General features: G+C 50.4%; 9 protein-coding genes across 9 annotated transcripts, besides 1 other annotated feature; 6 read left to right on the forward strand and 3 right to left on the reverse strand.

Annotated features, from left to right (window-relative positions):
• Window positions 1-66: 66 nt before the first annotated feature.
• On the forward strand, window positions 67-1,735 carry NFIA_026950 (putative pyruvate dehydrogenase complex, dihydrolipoamide acetyltransferase component; the record flags this gene model as incomplete). The annotated part of the gene is made up of 4 exons (XM_001261517.1): window positions 67-173; window positions 248-297; window positions 375-598; window positions 662-1,735. 4 exons carry the CDS (start codon window positions 67-69, stop codon window positions 1,733-1,735), a joined length of 1,455 nt encoding a protein of 484 aa, XP_001261518.1.
• Window positions 1,736-2,633: 898 nt separating this feature from the next.
• On the forward strand, window positions 2,634-3,247 carry NFIA_026960 (uncharacterized protein; the record flags this gene model as incomplete). Its single annotated transcript, XM_001261518.1, has 2 exons — window positions 2,634-2,684; window positions 2,795-3,247. 2 exons carry the CDS (start codon window positions 2,634-2,636, stop codon window positions 3,245-3,247), a joined length of 504 nt encoding a protein of 167 aa, XP_001261519.1.
• A 778-nt stretch (window positions 3,248-4,025) lies between these two features.
• NFIA_026970 (golgi SNAP receptor complex member 2 family protein) lies at window positions 4,026-5,024 on the forward strand (the record flags this gene model as incomplete). The annotated part of the gene is made up of 4 exons (XM_001261519.1): window positions 4,026-4,028; window positions 4,107-4,206; window positions 4,318-4,499; window positions 4,575-5,024. The coding sequence occupies 4 exons, from the start codon at window positions 4,026-4,028 to the stop codon at window positions 5,022-5,024; spliced, it is 735 nt and encodes a 244-aa protein (XP_001261520.1).
• A 948-nt stretch (window positions 5,025-5,972) lies between these two features.
• Window positions 5,973-7,265, forward strand: NFIA_026980 (malate dehydrogenase; the record flags this gene model as incomplete). The annotated part of the gene is made up of 5 exons (XM_001261520.1): window positions 5,973-6,038; window positions 6,121-6,238; window positions 6,319-6,468; window positions 6,524-6,618; window positions 6,672-7,265. 5 exons carry the CDS (start codon window positions 5,973-5,975, stop codon window positions 7,263-7,265), a joined length of 1,023 nt encoding a protein of 340 aa, XP_001261521.1.
• A 553-nt stretch (window positions 7,266-7,818) lies between these two features.
• Window positions 7,819-7,884: a microsatellite.
• A 48-nt stretch (window positions 7,885-7,932) lies between these two features.
• NFIA_026990 (ATP-binding protein) lies at window positions 7,933-11,112 on the reverse strand (the record flags this gene model as incomplete). Its single annotated transcript, XM_001261521.1, has 3 exons — window positions 7,933-8,091; window positions 8,155-10,055; window positions 10,122-11,112. 3 exons carry the CDS (start codon window positions 11,110-11,112, stop codon window positions 7,933-7,935), a joined length of 3,051 nt encoding a protein of 1,016 aa, XP_001261522.1.
• Window positions 11,113-13,503: 2,391 nt separating this feature from the next.
• NFIA_027000 (uncharacterized protein) lies at window positions 13,504-14,303 on the forward strand (the record flags this gene model as incomplete). The annotated part of the gene is made up of 3 exons (XM_001261522.1): window positions 13,504-13,650; window positions 13,701-14,036; window positions 14,118-14,303. The coding sequence occupies 3 exons, from the start codon at window positions 13,504-13,506 to the stop codon at window positions 14,301-14,303; spliced, it is 669 nt and encodes a 222-aa protein (XP_001261523.1).
• Window positions 14,304-14,673: 370 nt separating this feature from the next.
• NFIA_027010 (uncharacterized protein) lies at window positions 14,674-17,154 on the reverse strand (the record flags this gene model as incomplete). Its single annotated transcript, XM_001261523.1, has 1 exon — window positions 14,674-17,154. The coding sequence occupies one exon, from the start codon at window positions 17,152-17,154 to the stop codon at window positions 14,674-14,676; it is 2,481 nt and encodes an 826-aa protein (XP_001261524.1).
• A 404-nt stretch (window positions 17,155-17,558) lies between these two features.
• On the forward strand, window positions 17,559-17,879 carry NFIA_027020 (uncharacterized protein; the record flags this gene model as incomplete). The annotated part of the gene is made up of 1 exon (XM_001261524.1): window positions 17,559-17,879. One exon carries the CDS (start codon window positions 17,559-17,561, stop codon window positions 17,877-17,879), a length of 321 nt encoding a protein of 106 aa, XP_001261525.1.
• A 427-nt stretch (window positions 17,880-18,306) lies between these two features.
• Window positions 18,307-21,542, reverse strand: NFIA_027030 (putative vacuolar morphogenesis protein AvaB; the record flags this gene model as incomplete). Its single annotated transcript, XM_001261525.1, has 3 exons — window positions 18,307-18,796; window positions 18,853-18,961; window positions 19,025-21,542. 3 exons carry the CDS (start codon window positions 21,540-21,542, stop codon window positions 18,307-18,309), a joined length of 3,117 nt encoding a protein of 1,038 aa, XP_001261526.1.
• Between the last annotated feature and the right edge of the window lie 187 nt (window positions 21,543-21,729).

A 21,729-nucleotide genomic window follows, 5' to 3' on the forward strand; every position in this document is an offset into this window, starting at 1 on the left:
CATCTTATCTTCTCTTCTCTTTTGCCGCGGGCTTTTAATTGTATCATAGCTTCAGCATTTGGCACCATGGTTGCCTCAGCTGTCCGAATGCGCATTCCCAGCGCCATGTTGTCGAAAGGCGGCCTCTGCGTGAGGCGGCCTCAGGTTATTCACAGATTCAAGGACGCTGTCCAGTATGGTTCACCTTGGACATTTCATGGTCAATCTGTATTGACAATGATACTAATAAAATTATCCTGATCTATAGACCCCAATTGCCTGCGTTATCCGCCCTCTCCCGTTTCTATGCCTCCAAGTGTATGTCGTCTTGTTTTTTCCTCGTCTCCATCACATTCGCGTATTGAAGACTTGATCCTAACCATGCGCCTCTACAGCCTTTCCCCCTCACACCATCATCAGCATGCCTGCCCTCTCGCCCACAATGTCCGCAGGAAACATTGGAGCTTGGCAGAAGAAGGCCGGTGATTCCCTGTCGCCGGGTGATGTTCTCGTGGAAATCGAGACCGATAAGGCACAGATGGACTTTGAATTCCAAGAGGAGGGTGTCTTGGCCAAGGTTCTGAAGGAGACTGGTGAGAAGGATGTGTCTGTCGGCACTGTACGTATTGACTGAAAAATTTTCCGTGGTCCGCTGAGTCCCATCGCTAATGCGCAAAACCAGCCTATCGCCGTCCTTGTGGAGGAAGGAACAGATGTCGCCCCCTTTGAGAGCTTTACTCTGGAAGACGCCGGTGGTGATAAGGGAGCTGCTCCCGCCAAGGAGAGCAAGGAGGAGCCCAAGGCTGAGGCTGCACCAGCCCCCTCGACGCCCGAGCCTGCACCCGCCGCTCAGGAGCCTGAGACATCTACTGAGAAGCTCCAGCCTAGTCTTGACCGTGAGCCCAACATCAGCCCTGCTGCCAAGGCATTGGCCCTGGAGAAAGGTGTTCCGATCAAGGCTCTCAAGGGTACTGGGCGTGGTGGTCAGATCACCAAGGAAGATGTGGAGAAGTACAAGCCTAGCGTTTCCGCCGCCACCGCCCCTACATATGAAGACATCCCTCTCACATCTATGCGCAAGACCATTGCTACCCGCCTGCAGCAGTCGATGAGAGAGAACCCTCACTTCTTCGTTTCGACCACTCTGTCCGTTACGAAGCTTCTGAAGCTACGCCAGGCTCTCAACGCTTCTGCTGAGGGCAAATACAAGCTCTCCGTCAACGACTTCCTTGTCAAGGCTTGTGCCGCCGCTCTTCTGAAGGTCCCTGCGGTCAACTCGAGCTGGCGCGAGGAGAACGGCCAGGTTGTCATCCGCCAGCACAACACCGTTGATATTAGTGTTGCTGTTGCCACTCCTAATGGTCTTATTACTCCCGTTGTCAAGAACGTACATGGTCTTGGCCTTTCCAGCATCTCTAACCAGATCAAGGACCTCGGTAAGCGCGCTCGGGAGAACAAGCTCAAGCCTGAGGAGTACCAGGGCGGCACTTTTACCATCAGCAACATGGGCATGAACCCTGCTATTGAGCGATTCACCGCTGTCATCAACCCCCCTCAGGCTGGTATTTTGGCCGTCGGCACCACCCGCAAGGTTGCTGTTCCCGTTGAGACTGAGGAGGGTACCTCTGTTGAGTGGGATGACCAGATTATCGTGACTGGCAGCTTCGACCACAAGGTTGTCGATGGTGCTGTTGGTGCTGAATGGATCAAGGAACTGAAGAAGATTGTTGAGAACCCCCTGGAGCTTCTTCTGTGAATGAAGTTCGACCGATCGAAGTTCCGAAATACCAAATGTACCATTTGAGATCGGAGTTCTTTTATGGTCTCATGTAATATGTACCCAAAAATACCTACTATAGTTGATTCTGACCATTTCTGGTCACTTGAGTACGATTCTAGCATTTCAATATCGATTCCTTTTGTTACTTCAGAAACTTTAAGCCCATGTACTGGCCTACTTCTATCATGTAGAACATCAATGACTAAGGCCATGCAGAACTCGCTAAGGTCTGGTTTCAGTCCAGATTCGCGATGGTGCATTCTTAGGATGGTTCACAGTGCGTTTAACCCCTCGCAACCATCGATAACCATATTGACTAGGACTGCTGCAACCCTCCGCTGTCACTAGGTCAGTTGACGCGACAACCGCAGACTGACAAAGTCGCCCGCCAAGACAGATTTCCATTTTACTTCGAACTTCCGTGCAACTTGGTAAACATTATAGAATGACGGTAAATTTGAAACTGACAAATTTGGATGGAGTTATCTAAACAGGTGATGGGCCCATCCATATTTCTTGGACCATGTGCGCAGTGCCCACTCCCGCTCAGGGAGTGATGTCATACTTGTGAGCCAGTGCTAGGGGCCCTTGCATTCTGCATAAATAGAAGTGGTCATCACCTGCCCAAATTCTCTTTCTAGTATCTCACACCTTTGTCAGTTGATTACTTACTATCTTCGATTTCTGAATCTCTCAATATCACCTTATTTCCTGTACGTGATATTGTACCATATTACATGGGCGACCTTGGAGCAGCCGCTCCGCGATATGCCGCCCATTGTTCGCCATTACGACTTTTGATACGGAGCACTGACTGGTAACAGATCCTTTCTTCATCACCTCCAGCCCTTTGTGTCACCGAAATCCTGCAAACATGTCTTACGCAGAAGCCGCGGCCAAAGGCCCTAAGCAGACACCAGAGGAGGTATGTGCCTTATCCACAGTTTCTCCCGCTTCCCACGAGGATGTTGTATCTCGAAAGGCGATCTGACTGACCGACTCTAATGTAGGCGTAAGTTGTTATCTGGAAATTAGCCAAATTTCTGGGGGTTATTGACTGACTCTCCACAATACAGTCGCGCCCCTAACCCACCACGAACCTATCTGAGTGAAACAGCGGAAAGCACGGCCTCCCTAGTTGACGTCGACTCCCCGCATGTGGTCTCAGTGGACTCGGATTTCCTCAACCAGGAAGTGAAGACCACTACTCAGGCTGATCGCTTAGAAAGAGAGACACAGGAGAAAGAGGAGCGGAAAGAGCAGAGAAAGGCGGAGAAGGCGGAAGCGAAGGCTACGCGCGCCGGCCATGTCGCCAAGCGCAACCCTGTCTTCCTCGGGAATGCCGTGCTGTACGCGCTTGTCGGTGCCGCGCTCGGATATGGCGCATACAGGAAGCATGCTGAAGGCAAGCTGTCGTTGAAGCTTGTTGGAACATGGACTGGTATCGTCGGAGCCTTCAGTACGGTCGATTACTTTGTCAGCAAGTGAGTTTCCAACTTTCTTCTGAATCGGCATCCTGCGACAAGGTACAGAAGAGAATTTGGGCTAATAAATCGAATTTAGGTGGCTGCTACAAAACAAGTACCCTCCTAACTAGGTTTGATGCGTCCTGGATATGATATGAGCAGGGGCCTTGTGCTTCTTGAGTTCATTTCCATATATGGAGTTATGATCGGGTGAACTCAGCGGTTTTACATGAATGCCAGGGGAAATGGAGTTGGCAATTTTCTCGTCATATTGTAACTTATTCGAAGATAATAAATCCACTCATCTCTCACGTTGAAGTCACACCTAACATATATCCTTTAGCTGTCTCTACCGGTTCTGGCAATTCAGCAACAAGGTGGATAAAGGGAGTATAGTAATATAGTCACTGAAAATCCCCGTCGCATTGCATTCAAGAAATGAAATTATAGAGAAACCATGGCATTATACTGACAGCCGCAAGGTCTAGATGTTGCCTAGTGATCAAGTGTCCACCTTTCAAGAGTGACAGCTCATATGTCAGAGGCGGTCAACAACGTCAGATTCGCATCCGCTGCAAGAACATGTGGCCTCGGCCTTCCACAAGAATTATTGGCAACGTTCGGTGGATTTGCAGTATAGCTTCTTCCTCGTCAACTGTTCCTGTTGACCTTAATTTCGAACATACGCCTGGAGAACATTGCGTCTTTTGCCCGATCATATGGAGCATATCCTGTTCTGCTCGTGAAACCATACACAAACAAACAACTGGCTCTCTTCCATAACTTCTGCAAAAGCAAATATGGTGTGTGAATCCCGCCATGGTCATTAATCGAAGCGCATTGTTTGATGACTGACATATGACCTCCATACTTGATCACAGAACTCCCTTTTCAATTCAGCACTCAAGCAGTCTTCTGCCATCCGCCGCGATCTGGACACATTCTCTCAGTCGCCCACAACAACATCTGCAGCTTTACAAGGTACGGCTTGAAGACATGCGCTCCCACGCCAGATCCGGTACAGGGCTACAAGTTCACCGCTGAGCGTTTCTTTGTTTAGTCTATGTGACATGCTAATGCGCGGATAATTAGGCCAGATTGCAGCTTCCTTGGCGTCGCTATCACGGACTATCGATGACTATTCGGCCTTGTCCAAGAAGGAATTGATACCTGAGAAGCAAGAAAAGGCGTTTGAAAGAGTCAAGAATTTTCGCGCCGAGCTTGCGGATTATAGGACACACTTTGATCAACTCCGAAAGGAGCGTGAAGAAGCTGTAAGCTCATCCGAGTCAAGCCCCTCCCCTTTGTACATGTCCTGGCAATTGCTAACATGGTGCACTGCTATATAGCAATCGGTGACAAATCGCAACGAGCTGCTTGGCCGACGACCACACCACGCAGCGACTCCCGAGAACCCGTACGCCCAATCTTCCCTCCCACAATCTTCGCCTTTCGCAAACACTTCATCATCCCGCTCAGGTCTCAGCTTCGGAGCTTCGCCAGCGGATTACACCAGGGAGACGCATGCGCTCCGAGAGCAATCTTTTTTTGCCAACACGAACTCGCAACTTGATGAATTTCTCGATAGAGGCCGCGCTGTTCTAGCAGACCTTGGGCAACAACGCGAGGTGCTGAAAGGCACGCAGCGCCGGCTATACAGTGTTGCGAATACCCTGGGTGTGAGTGGTGACACGATTCGAAATGTCGAACGAAGAGCAAAGCAGGACAAGTGGATATTTTGGGGTGGTGTTCTCGTTTTCTTCCTCTTTTGCTGGTTGGTATTACACTTTTTGAGGTAACTTTTATGTGTCTATATACTCATTTCTTTGGAATTGTTCCCCTGCGTCATACATTTTTCTTGCTTCGAGTGGTTTTGAAAGCGCAGGCGTTCTGGTCTACCTTCATCTTGTGTGCTTCCGATTTATGTTTGTCGGGTTGCGCGCTGTCGTTCTCACGTTCTTGAGTTTCACCTGGAGTCAGTTCATCAAGAATGACGTACAAGAGAGATTATGCGTTTTCGTCCATACGGAGGATGCGCAATATGACGGAAACTGCACAGACAACACTAGTAGGGTACGCACGGATGGAAAGGGCGGAAGGGAGCATGTAGTCGAGTTCCTACAGGCCGCTGCTGACAGGCCAATCTCCAGTTGGCGTTGCAAGATGTCGGGCCGGCTTTCTGACCTTAGACAGGTGATTCCTTTCTCCCGGTGCTACCGGATGACAGACTGAGGTATCCAGTGAGTCGTTTAAATGGATGATCAAGCATCCTTACCTGCAATTGATCTCACAGGACTTGCTCGAGGGAACCCGGTCCTAGTACATTTGGTCACAGAGAACGGATAAATAACCCAGGGAAGAGACTAATCAATGGGACGGTCAGGTTGATGTTTGTCAATGACAGGGCAACAACAAGTTAGTAAAAACAATATCTGCCACACAGGTCCTTTTATCATATAGAGATATGTATCATAAAGAGCAACGAGGTTTCCCCAGAAAATTCAAGGCACTTATGTAGTTCAATCTCCATGTGACGCACGAAGAAGTTCCGCAACACGCTGTGGAGATGGTCGGAAACGGAGAGAATTAGCCGCCCCGAATCCTTCTCACCGGCAAGTTAACCGTCACCTCTTCCTCCCTTTTCTTCTTTCCTTCCTCTTCCCCGTTCAGATCATCTCCATCCTTCTCTCTCTCAATTCATTTTCTTTCGCGGATAGATCAAATTCCGTCTTCGGATCATAGACAAAATGTTCGCTGCTCGTCAGTCCTTCAACCTCCTCCAGAAGCGGGCCTTTTCTGCCTCTGCCAGCCAGGTATGTAGACCCATCTCCCATCGCTCGGCTCGGTACCTCGGAGCTTTGCGAATGTGCTAACCATGTCCATTTTCATCTTTAGGCCTCCAAGGTCGCTGTTCTCGGCGCTGCTGGTGGCATTGGCCAGCCTCTCTCTCTCCTGCTCAAGCTCAACCCCCGTGTTTCTGAGCTTGCCCTCTATGATATCCGCGGTGGCCCTGGTACGTCTACGGACATCCGACACTTGCGTTGCCAAAATTTCAAAATTCCAGTATATGCTAACTCGATGATCTTTTGACAGGTGTCGCTGCTGATCTGAGCCACATCAACACCAACAGCACCGTCACTGGCTATGACCCTACTCCCTCTGGTCTCCGCGATGCTCTCAAGGGCTCTGAGATCGTCCTTATCCCTGCCGGTGTTCCTCGCAAGCCCGGCATGACCCGTGACGGTATGTGCATTGGCCTTCCCTATGCAAGGACAATTACTGACGCTGCCATTGGCAGACCTCTTCAACACCAACGCCTCTATTGTTCGTGACCTCGCCAAGGCTGCTGCTGATGCTTCCCCCGAGGCCAACATCCTGGTCATCTCCAACCCCGTACGTATCCCGAGCAATCATATCTAGATCGGCAGCACTAATGTCACGACCAGGTTAACTCCACCGTCCCCATTGTCGCCGAGGTGTTCAAGTCCAAGGGTGTCTACAACCCCAAGCGTCTCTTCGGTGTCACCACCCTCGATGTCGTCCGTGCCTCCCGCTTCATCTCCCAGATCAAGAAGACCGACCCCGCCAAGGAGGCCGTCCCCGTTGTTGGTGGCCACTCCGGTGTCACCATCGTTCCTCTGCTCTCCCAGTCCAACCACCCCGATATTGAGGGCGAGACCCGCGACGCGCTCGTCAACCGCATCCAGTTCGGTGGTGATGAGGTCGTCAAGGCCAAGGACGGTGCCGGTTCTGCTACTCTCTCCATGGCCATGGCCGGTGCTCGCTTCGCCGAGTCCCTCCTGAAGGCCGCTCAGGGCGAGAAGGGTGTCATCGAACCCACCTTCGTTGAGAGCCCTCTCTACAAGGACCAGGGTGTTGACTTCTTCGCCTCCCGCGTCGAGCTCGGCCCCAACGGTGTTGAGAAGATCCTTGAAGTTGGCAAGGTCAACGCTTACGAGGAGAAGCTCATCCAGGCTGCTCTCACTGATCTCAAGAAGAACATTCAGAAGGGTCGTGACTTCGTCGCTCAGAACCCTTAAATGTTTTCTAATTAAGTGTGAATTATTCTGCAGCTACGTTCGTCCCTGTATAACAGTCACTCGTGTACTTTGTCATTAGCCTATTATTCCCGCCTTTTCTATATGCTTCGCATCCCGCATCGACATTGATACCGGATGAATGCGGCTGCAGAGTTTGAAGCATTTCTCTTCCCTTGACGAGGATTTGATGACTGGCGAGAATTTGATGGGAAAAGCAGATGGCATGTATTTCCTTCCTATAAATGAAAATTTCAATTTGTTCCTGAATTCGTTCTTCGCTCGTATTTTTGACATATAGTTCCCCTGAGCAAGACATCTGCCCTTGGAAGGATTGACTCGGTCTCGCTAGATTTTCTCAGTATCAGGCATATTTCCTCCGAATAACTGTTTCGTAGCATTCGCCAATCTTGGCCGTATCATAAAAAATATTGCAGAAAAAGGAACAAATGCGAGAATGTCCAGACGACGCTTGAGCGGGATGAAATGAAACCGAAACGATCAGAAACTGTCTCTGGAGCAAAAAGCAAGGGTATTCCTGAACGACCGTATCAGCAGAGAAGCAAGTAGAAAAGCAATTAGAGAAGTAAGGAGAGCAGCAAGTACACAAGCAAGGAGAGAAGGAAATCCAGCAGCATAGTGAAACCGATGTGGATAGGCGTGTTACGTATTACGTATAGCTTCGCATGGCGTCCATGTAGCCAGTCCCGCCGCGAAGGTCATGGTCGAAAGTCTCGGCAACTTCAAGGACACGTTTGATGTGTTGCATCGACAACGGAGTCTGTTCGTTGACTGCTAGCGCTTGAGCCGTGCGGACGGAGTTCTTGATCTACAAGGAGTGTTAACAACCCGATACATGCTTGCATGACGAGGAGGAAGCAAGGGGACTTACCTGACGGCCGTTCAGATTGTGGCGTGCCAGCGCATCAAAGTCCTTGTCGGTGAACGTTGCAGTCTGTACGCCCTCTTTAGCCTGGACCTTTTCCAGGAACATTTTCCAGACGCTTCTCTTTGCCTTGGTGGTAAGGTCTCCGTATCGCAGTGCGACATGGATACGAGATTGGAATGCGTCGTCAAAGGTTTCCACGCGGTTGGTGGTCAAGAAGAGAATGCCTTGGAAGTATTCGAGGAGGCGGAGGAAGATGCTCACAAGGGCGTTGCGATGGATGTCCTGGATTGTGCGCTTCTCGAGGAAAATATCAGCCTCATCCAGCAGCAGGACTGCGCCCCATGAGTGGGCGATGTCCAGAATCTTGTTGAGTTCCGCTTCCAAAGTCCTTGAGTCGGTTCCGAGTTCTCCTGCACTGACCATGTACAGAGGCCGTTTTAGCAACTCGGCGATACCTTCGGCAGTCAGGGTCTTGCCCGTGCCGGGTGGTCCATGTAGCACTGCGACAAGTCCTTTACCCTTGCCCTGAATGACATCGTCGATGTTCTGGGCGGCGCGGAAGGTATGCGACTCGACAAGGGCCTTGACGATCGACTTTTGATTGTCCGGAAGGACAAGAGAGTCAAATGCGTCCTCGTTCCAGTCGATGTCGCTGATTCCGGAGACGCTGAACTCCAGCCACAACTTCTCACTGAAGGCGAACCCCAGAACGACGGGACTTGCAATGAGCAACTCCTCCTCAGTGAACTCACGGTCAGAGGGGTCCTGCACGTCGTCCATCTTCTCTTTTTGAATCACATTCCCATTCTCATCCAGCTCCACTTCCACGACACGAGGTCTACCATCTTTGTCTTGCACGACCTTGTACACGATTTTGGGGTTATCAGAGTCTCGACTTTCGTGTTGTTGCTGATCGACATCCGAATCAGACATCCCGCATCTGCATCCGTCATCGCTCGCCTCGTCATCTGACGCACCTAGAATATCAGGGTCCTTGGGACGAACAGTACTGATTGGGTAGTTGGGGTTGATGCGACGATGGATCGCGGGGTCAATCATGACTCGACCATTGATGTTGACTTTGATGACTGTCCGCTTCTTCTTGTAGAAGGCCATTCCCTTGTGGAAGCGGTAATTCATACCGCCAAGCGCCACAAATTTCTTGCCGCGCTCGATCAGCTTGACCTTGACCTCCTCAGCCTCCCTGTGGTACTTGAGTGGATAACATCCGAGGCTCGTAATCTTGCGAACGCCCTTGAAGAATTCTACCTCAGCAGCCATTGTTCCCATGCCGAATGACTTGCCGTCGTACTCCAAGTAGCGACCCTCGATGCTGTACCATTGACCTTTCATGAAAGAGGATTCCTTGGTGGCGTATTCAATCTTGAAGGCACGTGGTTCGTCCTGATTGCCGTAAGTCGATGTATAGGCGATGGTGTTCGGCTTGTATAGTGCCCACAGCAGATCGAAGGTGATCATGTTCGCTTCCAGCAGAGGATACAGAGTCTTTTTCGTCTCTGCGTAGTCAGTGTCCAGATACTTGATGAGAACCTTGAGTTGCGCTGCTTTGAGATCCGCCAGCTTTTTGGCCTTTTTCTTCGTTTCTTTTTTGGCCTGCTGCTTCAGCTCCTTCATGTATGCGCGAGTCTCCTCGAGATACAGGAAGAGCATGTTTGGATCGACAACGGCAGTCTCCTGTACCAAGCTCACACCCTTGACACCGTCCATGATCTTAGCCAGAGCGTCCCGCAAGTGTTTGCTCTTGATATCGACGACAGTTTCCAGATACTTGTTCTCCCAGTCAAACTTGCGCCGAACCGTAAAAATATACTGATCCCACTCATTCGCACCGGTATCATCGACAGTCTCGGTGAGCTTGTAATTATGGATCGTATTATCCCACACTAACAGGGAAGAAAATGTCAGCACATGTCGCCCTCACACAGGGGGGACGAGTTACGCTCACTCACATTGATCAACCCGCTTGAAGGCCATTTTCGAAGCAGCTTTCAATTTGTGCTTAGACCTCTGCAGATTGCCCTTTTGACCATCTGTCAGGCCGTCAGCCGCGTGTCTCTTTCCGCGAGCTCTGCCCCAGCGTCCATCGCCTAGTTTGCGTCCGTCGCCAAGCTTGAGACTCAGAGCTGCCATTTCTTTTGCCAGCAACAAAGCCAGTTCTTCTGAATTGGCCTCAACATCCTCTTCCGGTTGATCCTCGGAGGAGTCCCCCTTGGATCGAAGCTTCTTCGCCGACCTCTTCGCCTGGAGCCTAGTCAAAAGCCTTCTCAGCGTTTTCTCATCCAGTGGGTCTTCATCTTCGTCAATATCATCGCTGGTGGTGTCTGTATCCGAAGCTACTTGCTGGTGGGACCGAGACTTCCTCTTCCGGTTACCCTTAAGGACCTTCTTCGCTTTGCTCTTTGACCGGTTTCTTCGGTTCTTTCGAGATGTCTCTGATTCACATGAGCTAGATGACGTCTCGTCATCCTCCGAGCCAGAATCGCTGACACTACAGCTGCCAGAGGATGAAGTTGACTCCGAGGTCGTATTCTCGTCCGGCGTCGAGATCGATTTATGGCTCTTTTTCTTGGAATCACGTTTTCGGCCGGCGGCGTCCGACTCTTTCCCTGAATGCTTTTTGCATGCGGTTTTGACGGCAGTATTTTCCGTTACAGAAACAGATGGCTTTGCCTCTGTCTTTGCTCCATTTTTGTCGATAGAAGGCTCTACCTCATGTTTGGTATCCAATCCAGCATTACTGTTGGCGTTGGGATCGGCCATCGTAGCAGACTGCGTAGCTTGGGCCTCTTTAATTTGGGGCGGGTTCCGCAGTGGAGCTTCGGAGAGCGGCGTGGTAGAGTGGGTGTACGGGCCGGAGCTTGGATCGGTCGGGGTGTCGGGCACTGAGATCAATGACGGGGAGCTTGTGGAGCTAGGGACAACACTGGGGTCAGTTGACATTATAGATGCTTGAATCGTAGAGCTGTTGCTATCTGCCTTCGCAGTACGATCAGCACGATCGAAGAAGAAATGGGGACAGCTTCAAACTGAAAGTAATAAATTAAGAAGGACGGCGATCTAGAAGGGGATAGTGAGCTAGAAATACTTTGAAGAGAATAATGTATCTGTGACGTTCGCCAGGGAATCAAGACGAATGTCCTTAGAACACGGAGCGCCTTGCGTCCTTGGGCTCTTAAAGATTGGCTGACAGGACAGAAAGGAGCTCTCAGCTTTGTGGCGGTGAGAATGACTGGTCCTTATGGCTTCAGGACGGGTTGATATAGGCTAGCTAGACGAAGCTGTCCTGAAATGTGAGTTGGAAGTGACAAAGCAGCTTCAAGACAAGGTGGAACCGAACTTGGAGCTGGATGACGAGTGAAAGAAACTAAATAAAGAGAAGATACAGTCAACACAAAGAGCTCTAGAGACAATGTCTAGACAGCATATGACCGGACGATGATCTGAAAAAGAGGCCAAAGAAAGGCGAAATTAATGAATACTAGGTACCTATCTAGGTATCTACTTTGTACCTGAAGTGTTGGCAATGATTGGGAGTGGGTGCCTGGGGAGCCTAGTAGTGGCCTGGGGCTGCAGCTTTTCCTTTAGGCTGCTCCCAGCCCTGTCACTGACTCACTGCGAGGCCTTAAGAAATGGACCAGTTGTCAACCTCACCTGCCTTCAGCCCCACGGAATCATTGCAGAATAAATGCACTTGATTTGTCCCGATTCCAAGGGGGAGTGAGAGCGAAATCTTACGGACTCATTCTCAGTGGACAGTCCTCCAACAAGCCAGTCTCGTGGACCCGTAATCAAGCAATCTACAGGATTTGAGCTCGCTGACCAAAGGACTTCCAATACATTGCACTGTCAAGAAATGAAGCGCTCGCTGCCTGTCTACCTGCCTAATCGCCTCCCCATCGCACCAGATCAACGCACCTCGAAGACATGCCTCATCAGTCGTCACCGACTTTTTCTCGTTGGCTCTAAGCGACCCAACAATATCCATTATTCCGGTAGCGTGGGAGAGAACAGCAGGGACAACAAGGCAAAGGACTGGACCATCTGCAGCTGTCGATCCTTGGGTTACACAAGGACTCGATTTCGTGGGGCTTGACTCTTGAGAGTTGAGTCTAGGAAAGTCCATGCAAGCAGCTACTCTGTAGTTCACAAAGAAACAAAGTCTACAGAGTGGATTCCATCCAGGATGTCATCCCATGTACAGTAAGTAGGCTGCACGAGGAGACTGGAGCTGGTGGTGGGATTGGGCCCTCGTGATGGTACTTTTGCTCACTTAGGGTAGACCCATCCTGGCCCCGTACGTACTGCATTGCCGCAAATTTTTGTGCTTCAGTACCAAGGAGCATAGGTGGTCTGTGATCTCGCACCGACCTTCTTATTATCAATGGACGACTGGAGGTAGATGATCAAAATACAAATGACGAGCGTGGACCATCGCAATCATATTATGGAACCTTTCCCGATGTCAAAGCTGCAGCCTCACTTTGAATTGAGATGATCGTCACCGAATGGAAACAAGGAATCCTCGACGGGCAAATTGAAATTCGACCAGGATTGTTCAACACTACAGTCGCCAAAGTTTCTGTAGATTACTTGACACATTTCCCGCTTGCTGTAAGGTCACAGAATGTGATAGCTGTGTTGTGGCGGTTCCAGGATCAGCGCCATGGTAGTTTCAACGAACGAGACCGGAGAGGATTTGTGTTCTAAATAAGTTGCAGGAAGCAAGTAATCAAAGCCGGATAGATACGTAAAACAGATTGGGTCGCGAATCACTTAGAGCACATAGTCCACTCGTATGAGATGCCTCTTACTGAAGTGGCTAATACCCAACAATATGTTGACGAACTGGGAGTCTGGGCGGCAGTGAAGATTGCTTCTTCAGACGTTTCTTAACTTCTAAACATCTTGCTGTTCTAGAGCCTGGTAAGACCACCAGTGCACACGATATGGAAAAGAAGCATCAAAGTTGCCAAATTTGGGAATGAACTTAGTCCTGAGATATGACCGTTTAAGTGATTCTGTATATGCTATCTGCCGTGCTGTCTAGACAGTATGGCTTATTGACCACAAGGCTCATTGAGAATAAATTCGTGGAAACACATTGCACAGATACAACTATCAGTAATTGATTGATTGATCAACACAGAGTTTCACATGGTCCAGTGAATGAAACCAACATAGACATAGAGAGCCTGGTGTTATACTCCTGCTACCCTGAACTCACATAAATTCCATATCCTCATTCTCACTTCTCAATCCACACATCTACCCTCCACAGTCACAAGTCTCTGGTTAAAACAACTCCACTGATAACATATCAGTCCCTCAAGGATGAGCCTCGACACACCCTCCCTCATCGACCCCACGGGACCAGTCCTCACAGTTTCTACCTTCACCCCCATCAACACCGACATGGACGTCACTGAGATCAAGGTCGAGAACGACCAGCCAAACAACGTTCTTCCCGGAGCTGCAGAGGTGAGCAGTACAGCAGCCTCTTAAAGATGCAGCAACCTAATACCACGCAGGAACCACAGTCAACCTCGGCCCCAGCAAACGCGACACCTCGCAAGCGAGGCCGGAAGAAGGCCGCGGACGGCGACGCAGACGCAGACAGTACCGAGACCCCAACCAAGAAGGGAAAGACTTCGCCCAAGAAAGGCTTGGGTCCTATTCCGGCCTCTTTGGAATCAGCCGGGTTGGCCGACAAGATGGTTCTGCGGATGAGAGACGAGGAAGGCCGTAGCTGGTCTGAGATCACCAATGTCTGGACGAGAATGACCGGTATCAAGGTTGAAGGGAGCACGCTGCGGAAGCGCTACACGGCCATGAAGGCGAACTTCGTCTCCATCAGTGCAGAAGATGTAAGTGATATGTCCGGCTTCAGCTTGATTTTGTGTCCTGTGGATAGGAGACTGAACGAGTATGCGCTTGTCTGCCTTTAGGAAGCCAGGATTCTCAAGGTGAAGAAAGAAGTCGAGGAGAAGTTCGAGCAGGAGAAATGGCATAAGATCGCCGAGGGTGTTGCTGCGGATGGAGGAAACAACTATCCTGCAAATACGATCCAGAAGAAGTTCAAAGAGCTAAACAAGAGAGCTCAAGCTGCAGCAGCAGTTGAGACTGAGGACTAGAGAAATAGCTCTTGCGGTATGGAAAGCAAGATTAATCAGGACCTGCGAAGCACACTTTTTCTTCTCAGTTAATTCGGCCGAGGGGTTCCCAAGGTGATGGGCGTACAGATACAGAGAATGGAGTTGACTTGGATTTCGTGAATCCCGGTAACCAGTGACCAATATCGAAAGAACAGGAAGATGGAACCCATCATGGTAGTTCGCATGCCCAGCTCAATGTGACAATCATATACACCAGATACCCCAGGCAATAAATCATTCCACCAAGAAGTCTCTATTCTATGCCAGAGCAAGACAAGAAAGGATCAAGGTAGCCAAGCCAATTAAAGTAAGAAAATAAGCTGCAAAAGTTTAACGTGTCTCAAGAGTCTCACAGGACACTCACTTGCTGGCGCCCGTCATGCATTTGCCAGCCTAAATCGCTATTTCTCGGATCATTCGTAGATTCATCACTATTCGTGTGTGTCGTTATACTGGGCCGAATCTTCGCTCCGACAAACCCGCGTCGGTCCCGCCCTGTCCGCCCACGTCCGAGCCAGTTGTGCTTCAATGCTTTGCTCAGAGTGTCAATCTTCTCTTGCGCTTCATCGCCTGTCTGCACACTGGCCAGGACACTGAGGCATTGTAGCATCCGCCCGACCGTCTCAGTAATAAGTTGGGAAGTATCTGTCGTATGTGAGGCCCTGTGAATGACGGTTGCGCGTTGATTTGGAGATGAGAAAGACTGAAAAATAAGTTGGTCCGGATTGGACGACGTGTTTGATGCAGCACGGCTGCGATTGCTCATCGAGTCTGACGAGTAACTGCCCGCCGTATTGAGGAGCGTAGATGATTGAGAATTGTAGCTGCCAAAGCCAGCATCGAGAGAAGCGGCAGTGGCAGGTCGGCCGCTATTGTTACTACTCTTTGTTGTGATGCTGAGAGCCGACGAGCCCACATTGATGCTATCAAGACTCAAGCGAGAAAATGTAGCCTTCAAGCCTTCATAACGTTTTAGAATGACCATGTCACGGAAAGCCACCAGGACCAGGTGTCGAACTTCGAGCTCATTTTCAAAGTCCTTGCCGGTCGGTACAGAGTTCCAGAAATCCTTTGCTTCCCGTAGATTCATTACTGAACCCGCGCCTCGAAACTCTAGATCGAGAGGCAAAAATACAGCCTGAATAAATGGAAGAATGGTGCCAAAAACCAGTAGCCATATCTGCACCAAATGAGGCACCAGTTTCTCGTCAGGCACACCGTTCAGTGTATGATTTAACGAGGCACATCCTGTCTCGAGTAACTCTCGTAAATCGTCGACAATGGCGGTTGGCGTGTGCTTCTGCACGCAGCGTTGAATGTGGATAAGGACCAACTTGTTCAGGTCCTCAATCGCTATACGGACGTCCTCACCGTCAAATATAACCAACAGCTTCGCCTTCAAGAAATCCCAGGCATCATCCGGAGTCATATTGTGAAGTCCGAAACCCGACAAAGTCTCCCGAAGGGCAGCTTCGGGCAGGAGTCCTGTCGAGTTTCCAAGGGACGACGGCCCCGAAAAGACAGCTGGCGTAACGCCACTAACCACCAAGTCTTGCTCTATTTCCTCCCTCAGCTTCTCCTCTTTCTTTTTTTCTCGAAGCGCCCGACCACCGTGCAAGAGGTCCAACCCGCCAACAGTTTTGCTGAATGTAGTCGACCCTGCGTTAGGAGACGCTGGAGTAAAAGAATAAAGAGACTGTGGTGCGTTGGGATCAGACGGTTTGGAATTGCTAGACGCCGAAGATAGAGGCAGGTTGTAATGATCGTCTCTGTCCTTCAGTTTGAGTTTCTGCCTCGACAGGAAATGATGCTTGTGGGCTTTGTCCTTGTCCTTATCCTTCTCGCTGGATGTTTGCCTGTCCGCTGGTACTACCGTACTCACAGATGCATTGGATAAACTATACATCGACGAGTTGTTCGAGGGCAGCGTATCGGTCGAGCCGCTGACGATGCGTGATAACCCACTAGAACCCGGAAAGCCCATCTTGCTTGGTGATGGTATACCCTTATCTTTCCCGTAAGAATCCTTGTCTCGGCTGATTCCAATATGCTTCGGCTTCGAAAACAGCTTCATCTTCGGCTTATCGCCCTTCTGCTTCTGCTCACGCTCAGGCTGCGCTTGATCACCAGGCATCCCCGGTTGAAGCGCAGGTCCTCGAGGAAACACCACGTTGGCAGCTGTTGTAGCTGCAAGAGCATTTCCGCCAACAATCCCATTCTGATATGATTGCCCCGAGGTAGTTCCGGAGCCAGGGGCTGCCAGCACTTGTTGTGGCGGTGGGGGAGGGGGCGAGATGCTTCCACCCCTTCCATCAGGGCCCTGGACGTTGGGCGGCAATCGTTTCGGCGGGTGTTGCGCAGCGGAGGACTGCTGCTGCATCGCAGTCTGCGCTGCGATTCTTGATGCGGAAAGTGTGACATCTGATAGGGACGCTGTCGGGAGGGAGGGCTCGAAGAAGCCTTGTGAGTGGTGTCGTGGCCGATGCCTCGACAGATCGGGCGGGACGACGCGACCGGAAGTCTTCCTGCTGGTCATCTCATTCTGGGGCATCAATGATGAGGCGGACGGGCGCCTGGGGTTATCGTCTGTGGTGCCACTGCCGTTGGTGCTCGAAGTCCGGGGTATCCGGGGAGAGGAAGCGCCTGGCGCCGCACCGAAGTCGTTGAGGGAACTCTGAATAGCAGACACAGTGGTCACATTGGATGCAACTGAAGAGGCATCACTCCCAGAGGAACCAGGTCGTTCTAGTTCGTCGTCAAATGATGGGCGCGGTGGAGCTGGGGATCGGGAGGAGGTGCGCTCAGGTGGGATTGGAGAGCGTAACATCATAGAGGACGTGTCCGGAATGAGACAAGACGAGTCGTGTTTAGTCAGTAAGCAATTTGGGCATCACAAATGTGCCCCCATGATCCCTTTTCCAGGTAGTTTTCATTCCCGATCTTTTTAGTCCTCGATATATGTAGGTATTTGGTCCAGATCAGCACCAAGAAACGAGGGACATCGCCTATCATCGTCGATCTCGACGTCGACTGGGCCTCAGCTTGCACTTGAAACGACGCCGCCTTCTCATGTTGGCCCCGCCTGCCCAGCAACTCTCTTTCCCTTGAATTTCCACCATTTTGCAATCTCACAGTTCAAGGTTCTTGTTGAATTGAACTTTGTCTCCAACAAAATTCCTTATTCAAACACGCTTCAAGCAAGAAAATTTCTATTTGTTTTGCACTACCATCATCATGGCCTCAAACAATTCTTCTCAGCAAGTCCTCCGTGCTGTCTACGAATCTCCTCAGCCATCGACACGCACATTCGAATATAAGCTTTCCTCCCCCATCGCTTCTTCCGATCCCTCAGCCGAAAACACGAAAGTTAAGGTGGCTTATCTTTCCGAACTCAGGAGTCTGGTACCGAAGTTGCAAGACGAAATCAATGTCTTCTTAACAGAGCGAATGGAAGAAGATAAGAAGGAAGCGGGAGCGCAAGGACGTCAGTTGTCTGCGAAAGAAGCCAAGGAAGAGGCGAACTACGGCGAGGAGGTGGTCGAGGAGGATACTTAAGCTTTTCTTGCATAAAACAGTACTTAGGTCCATGATATTGGGAATGGATCTCTTCGCCGGAGCCAATCTTTCATTCCGCTGCACGACAAGACCGAACGACGACGCCGGCGACCAATTCAAATTCAATCGACTCCTTGGACATTCATGCTATCCTGGGGTATCACATTGCCTGAAGCTCCCGCCATATTATTCACATTTCCACGCTGCGCATACAATTGAGACACGCCACAGAGGAAGAACAAGAGAAAGGGAGTTAGATGTGTGAAGACCACATCAACTTTCGAGTATACAGTAGAAATGAATTAGGAAGAAAGGGAAGCTTTGCGATTGGCACAGCCAAGATGGACAACAGTATTGCTATGAATGTCAGTGAGAGTCCACAGAAGACCGATGGAAAGCCACCACAATGCTCGATGGATTGAGAGACTTACTCGGGGAAGACATTGATCACACTTCCACCAAGTCGCTTATGGCAAATTCCACAGATCCTTTCTTCTGTGATCGTGACATGCCTCGACCTCGATGCCTTCACGTCACCACCCTCGCCAACCAAGAGCTGCGCTTGTGTCTTGATACTCTGCGACTTTTGCATGTTGGCCACAATTCTGGACTCATTGAGTATAGAAGTTGCCGCCCGCATACGGCCTTTGAAATAGAATTGCAATTCCTTGACTGGCAGTGTTTCCGGGATCAGTTCAAGAGCCGAGTTTGGAGGAAGGCGGGATCCATGTTTTGCGAGCACCTCTAGCGCGGGTCCATATCGTGGTTTGTATCCATGCGGCGGAGACAAGTAAAGAGATAAAAGTGTTAGGTATATGGAAGGCTTTTCTCCCTCAAAATCCGGAAGGGCTATATTTTGTATAGCCGTCGTCTCTTTGCTCGTGGCGTCTTCGGTCTTGTGAAGGTGATTGCAATACCTGCGGACCAGATTTTAGCAGTGGCCTGGCTAGGCTCATAAGTAGTAAGGACTGACTCTTCTGCCTTGGTATAGTCTTCGAGTTTGAACACGTATATCTCTAGCGCTTGTCTGTGTTGCCCCATCTTACTGAAAACGATTGCTCTTGCCTCGAAGAACTCAGGATCTGTAAAGATAAGTTAGATCAATATATGTGCCCTGGCCAAGGGCTTACCAGCCCTAGACTTACCATCTCGATTAAGACGGTCAAGAATCTTCGCTGGTGAATACTGAGAGCTTGTCCTTAGCATGTCCAGCAGCTTGTTCCGCCAATCGGTCCTGTCTTCTTCACTGGCGAACTCCCATTCTTTGTTCTTTTGTTCCTCCAAGCGATCCAAATAAAGGCTGAGAAGGCTCTGGTGGAGATCCGGAGTCATGTCATTCAATTCTCCAATGACATGCTCAAGATACCTAACAGCCAGACGGACATCAATCCCTTTCAGAAAACCTAGTACTTGATGACGAGGCAATGTTTCCGCATTCTCCGTATCCGCAAGGAAAATTTCCATGCCCAGGTCAGGCTTTTCACGTATCGGCCACTCAGCAAATTCTAGTATCAAATCAATATGTTCGGGAGACAGGTTCTGCAGATAGCCAACAGTTCTTTTCGGACCCTGAAGTTGAGACGCAGTCTCTCCGTCCACTTCAGCCTGGCCAAACTTTTTCAAGAGCTCCAGGGCTTGACGATGCATCTTCTTCCCGTAGAGAAAGTCAATAAGGTCGTTTTGGCGTCCACTCTCCTCTAACTTCTCAATAACCACGTCCGGGTCACAGAAATTGGCGATACGGAAGAGGGAGCCAGCCAGGGACGGCGTTGCATACATATAAACTCGGAAGAGCGTTGTGTCGACGAGTTTAGCTTTGGCTCGAAGCCTCTCACCAAAGTCATCCTCGCCTTGATCTTTGTCCATTTCAAGCAACTTCATGACGGATTCCGTAAATTCATCTTTCACCACATCAGCTGTAGGGTCCATCTTGAGCGAGCCATCGGGATTCAGGAATCGCTGGAATCGCCGGCGAACATCCGCCAGGTACGCTTGGAGTTCACGAACAGCAAGCTTGAGGTCTTTTCCTTCAAGGCGTTTGTCGCTCCGAGAATCTTCCATGAGCTTGCTGCGGACGCTACCTGCATCGCTGGTATCATCTGTCTTCGTTCGAAGGAGGGACCTCACTGAGGGTGTATTCGCCTGCGTTCTGGCAAGCGCAGCGTCATCCGACGTAGCAGGGACTGTGTCTTGCTTCTGCTCCTGTTCGGGTCTTGGCTGACTATCCGTCGTACCGGCCTCCGATCCTTCATGCTCTTCCGGAATGGACGAAAGATCGCCCGCTATAACTCGCGGGTAAAGCCGAATGACGGCCTCGGGAGGAGCCGAGATCTCCGTGAAGAGCTCCATTGACTCGAGGTATTTTCGGAGAGAGAACAACGTCTGCGCCTTGTCAAGTTTGATGGAGCGTAGACGACCATATTTGTCCGTGAGAAGAGCATCCTCAAGCATATTAGCGAGGCTGATCGCCTCATCCAAATATCCCTTTTCCACAAGAGCATCAATTTGAGTGTCGTAACTCAAAGCCTCCATTCTCCAGATGGTTCGGTCACTAGCAACCAAGAATCCCTTGCCAGCGTGAGCCAAGCTGATTGAGGGCTGAGGGATATGCAGAAGACTCGCCGATGGTAATGGTATCGATTGGAGTAAGCTCAGGGTCTCAGGATTTCGAACCTCCAGCACTCCCTTCGAAGAGTCATGCAGTGCCAGCAGAAAAGGATACGAGTACCCAATGTCGGAGGGGGCATGGCTCCAAGGTATCTGCCTTCTTCCCAAGGAATTGCCCTCGATGTCGATAAATTGAGTGTTGATATCCTTCGCCAGTAATACTTGCCCTTCGCTTAGGCGTGTAGCCAGCGGTTTAGGAGCAGTTCCGCCAATCCCAATATAGCTCATACTAGCAACGCCAACACCGGCCAGTCGCCCTGTTTCTTGTCCGGGTAGGCCACCGATGCTGCCCGGTCCAACGAGGTCCGTGACATTTGTGGTCTCAATGTCCACCATGACGAAATTCGAGCTCAACCCAGCGACGAGTTTTGTTCCAGAAACCCACGTGAGTGTTTTTATGCCACTAACCAGGCTCATTTCCGCCGTATCGTTCTCCAACTCCATATCGCGCCATGTCCACAGCAGGATCTTTCTCTTAACCGCCACGGCAAGGCGCGATACGATCGACGGGACGCCAGTCTCGGGGTCGTGAACTATGTTCGAAGTCACAGCAAAGGTAGTCGCACCTCTGGTCCTCGTAAGCTGCTCTTGGAACTCGTAGGTCTGTAAGTCGTGAATCGATACGTATCCGCCGGAAAGCGAGATGAGCAGCTTGGCCTCCTTGATCAACACCAACTGTTCCACTTTATATCTGGAAAATTTTTCCAACTCACGAAGTAGCTCGCTTTGCTTAGGCTTTAGGTTCGTCCCGGAGCTCATGGTCGCAGGCCTGCTGCTGTCCCCGTTATTCATCGTACTTCCACCCTCTTCGCCCTCGCCATGATGATCGTCCTCCGCTTGCCTGCCATTGCAGACCTCATTGACCCTGTATATTCGCAAGCTGCCATTGTTCAATCCTACCAGAAGACGGTCCCCGTATGCAAGGACCGACTCTATTTTTGATTTGTCGCGTTGTTTGAGCTCGACGAGTGGCCGAGCCGTGAAAGCGGATAACATGGCTCGGCGGCGAGCTCCTCTGATCAGGCCTCTTCACCACTGAGAGCACAACCCAAATTCATGTCTAATGAGTAGAGATTAGGGGTTGAGCGCAGCTAAAATGCTGCTCTGGCCATGGCGTGCTGTGGTTTGGAGCTAGCTGAGTTCCCCAGGAACACCATGTACCCCGTACGCTTGCCTCCCGCCC

The sequence above is a fragment of the Aspergillus fischeri genome, genomic scaffold (assembly GCF_000149645.3).
Source record: "Aspergillus fischeri NRRL 181 1099437636263 genomic scaffold, whole genome shotgun sequence".
NCBI classification, from domain to species: domain Eukaryota; kingdom Fungi; phylum Ascomycota; class Eurotiomycetes; order Eurotiales; family Aspergillaceae; genus Aspergillus; species Aspergillus fischeri.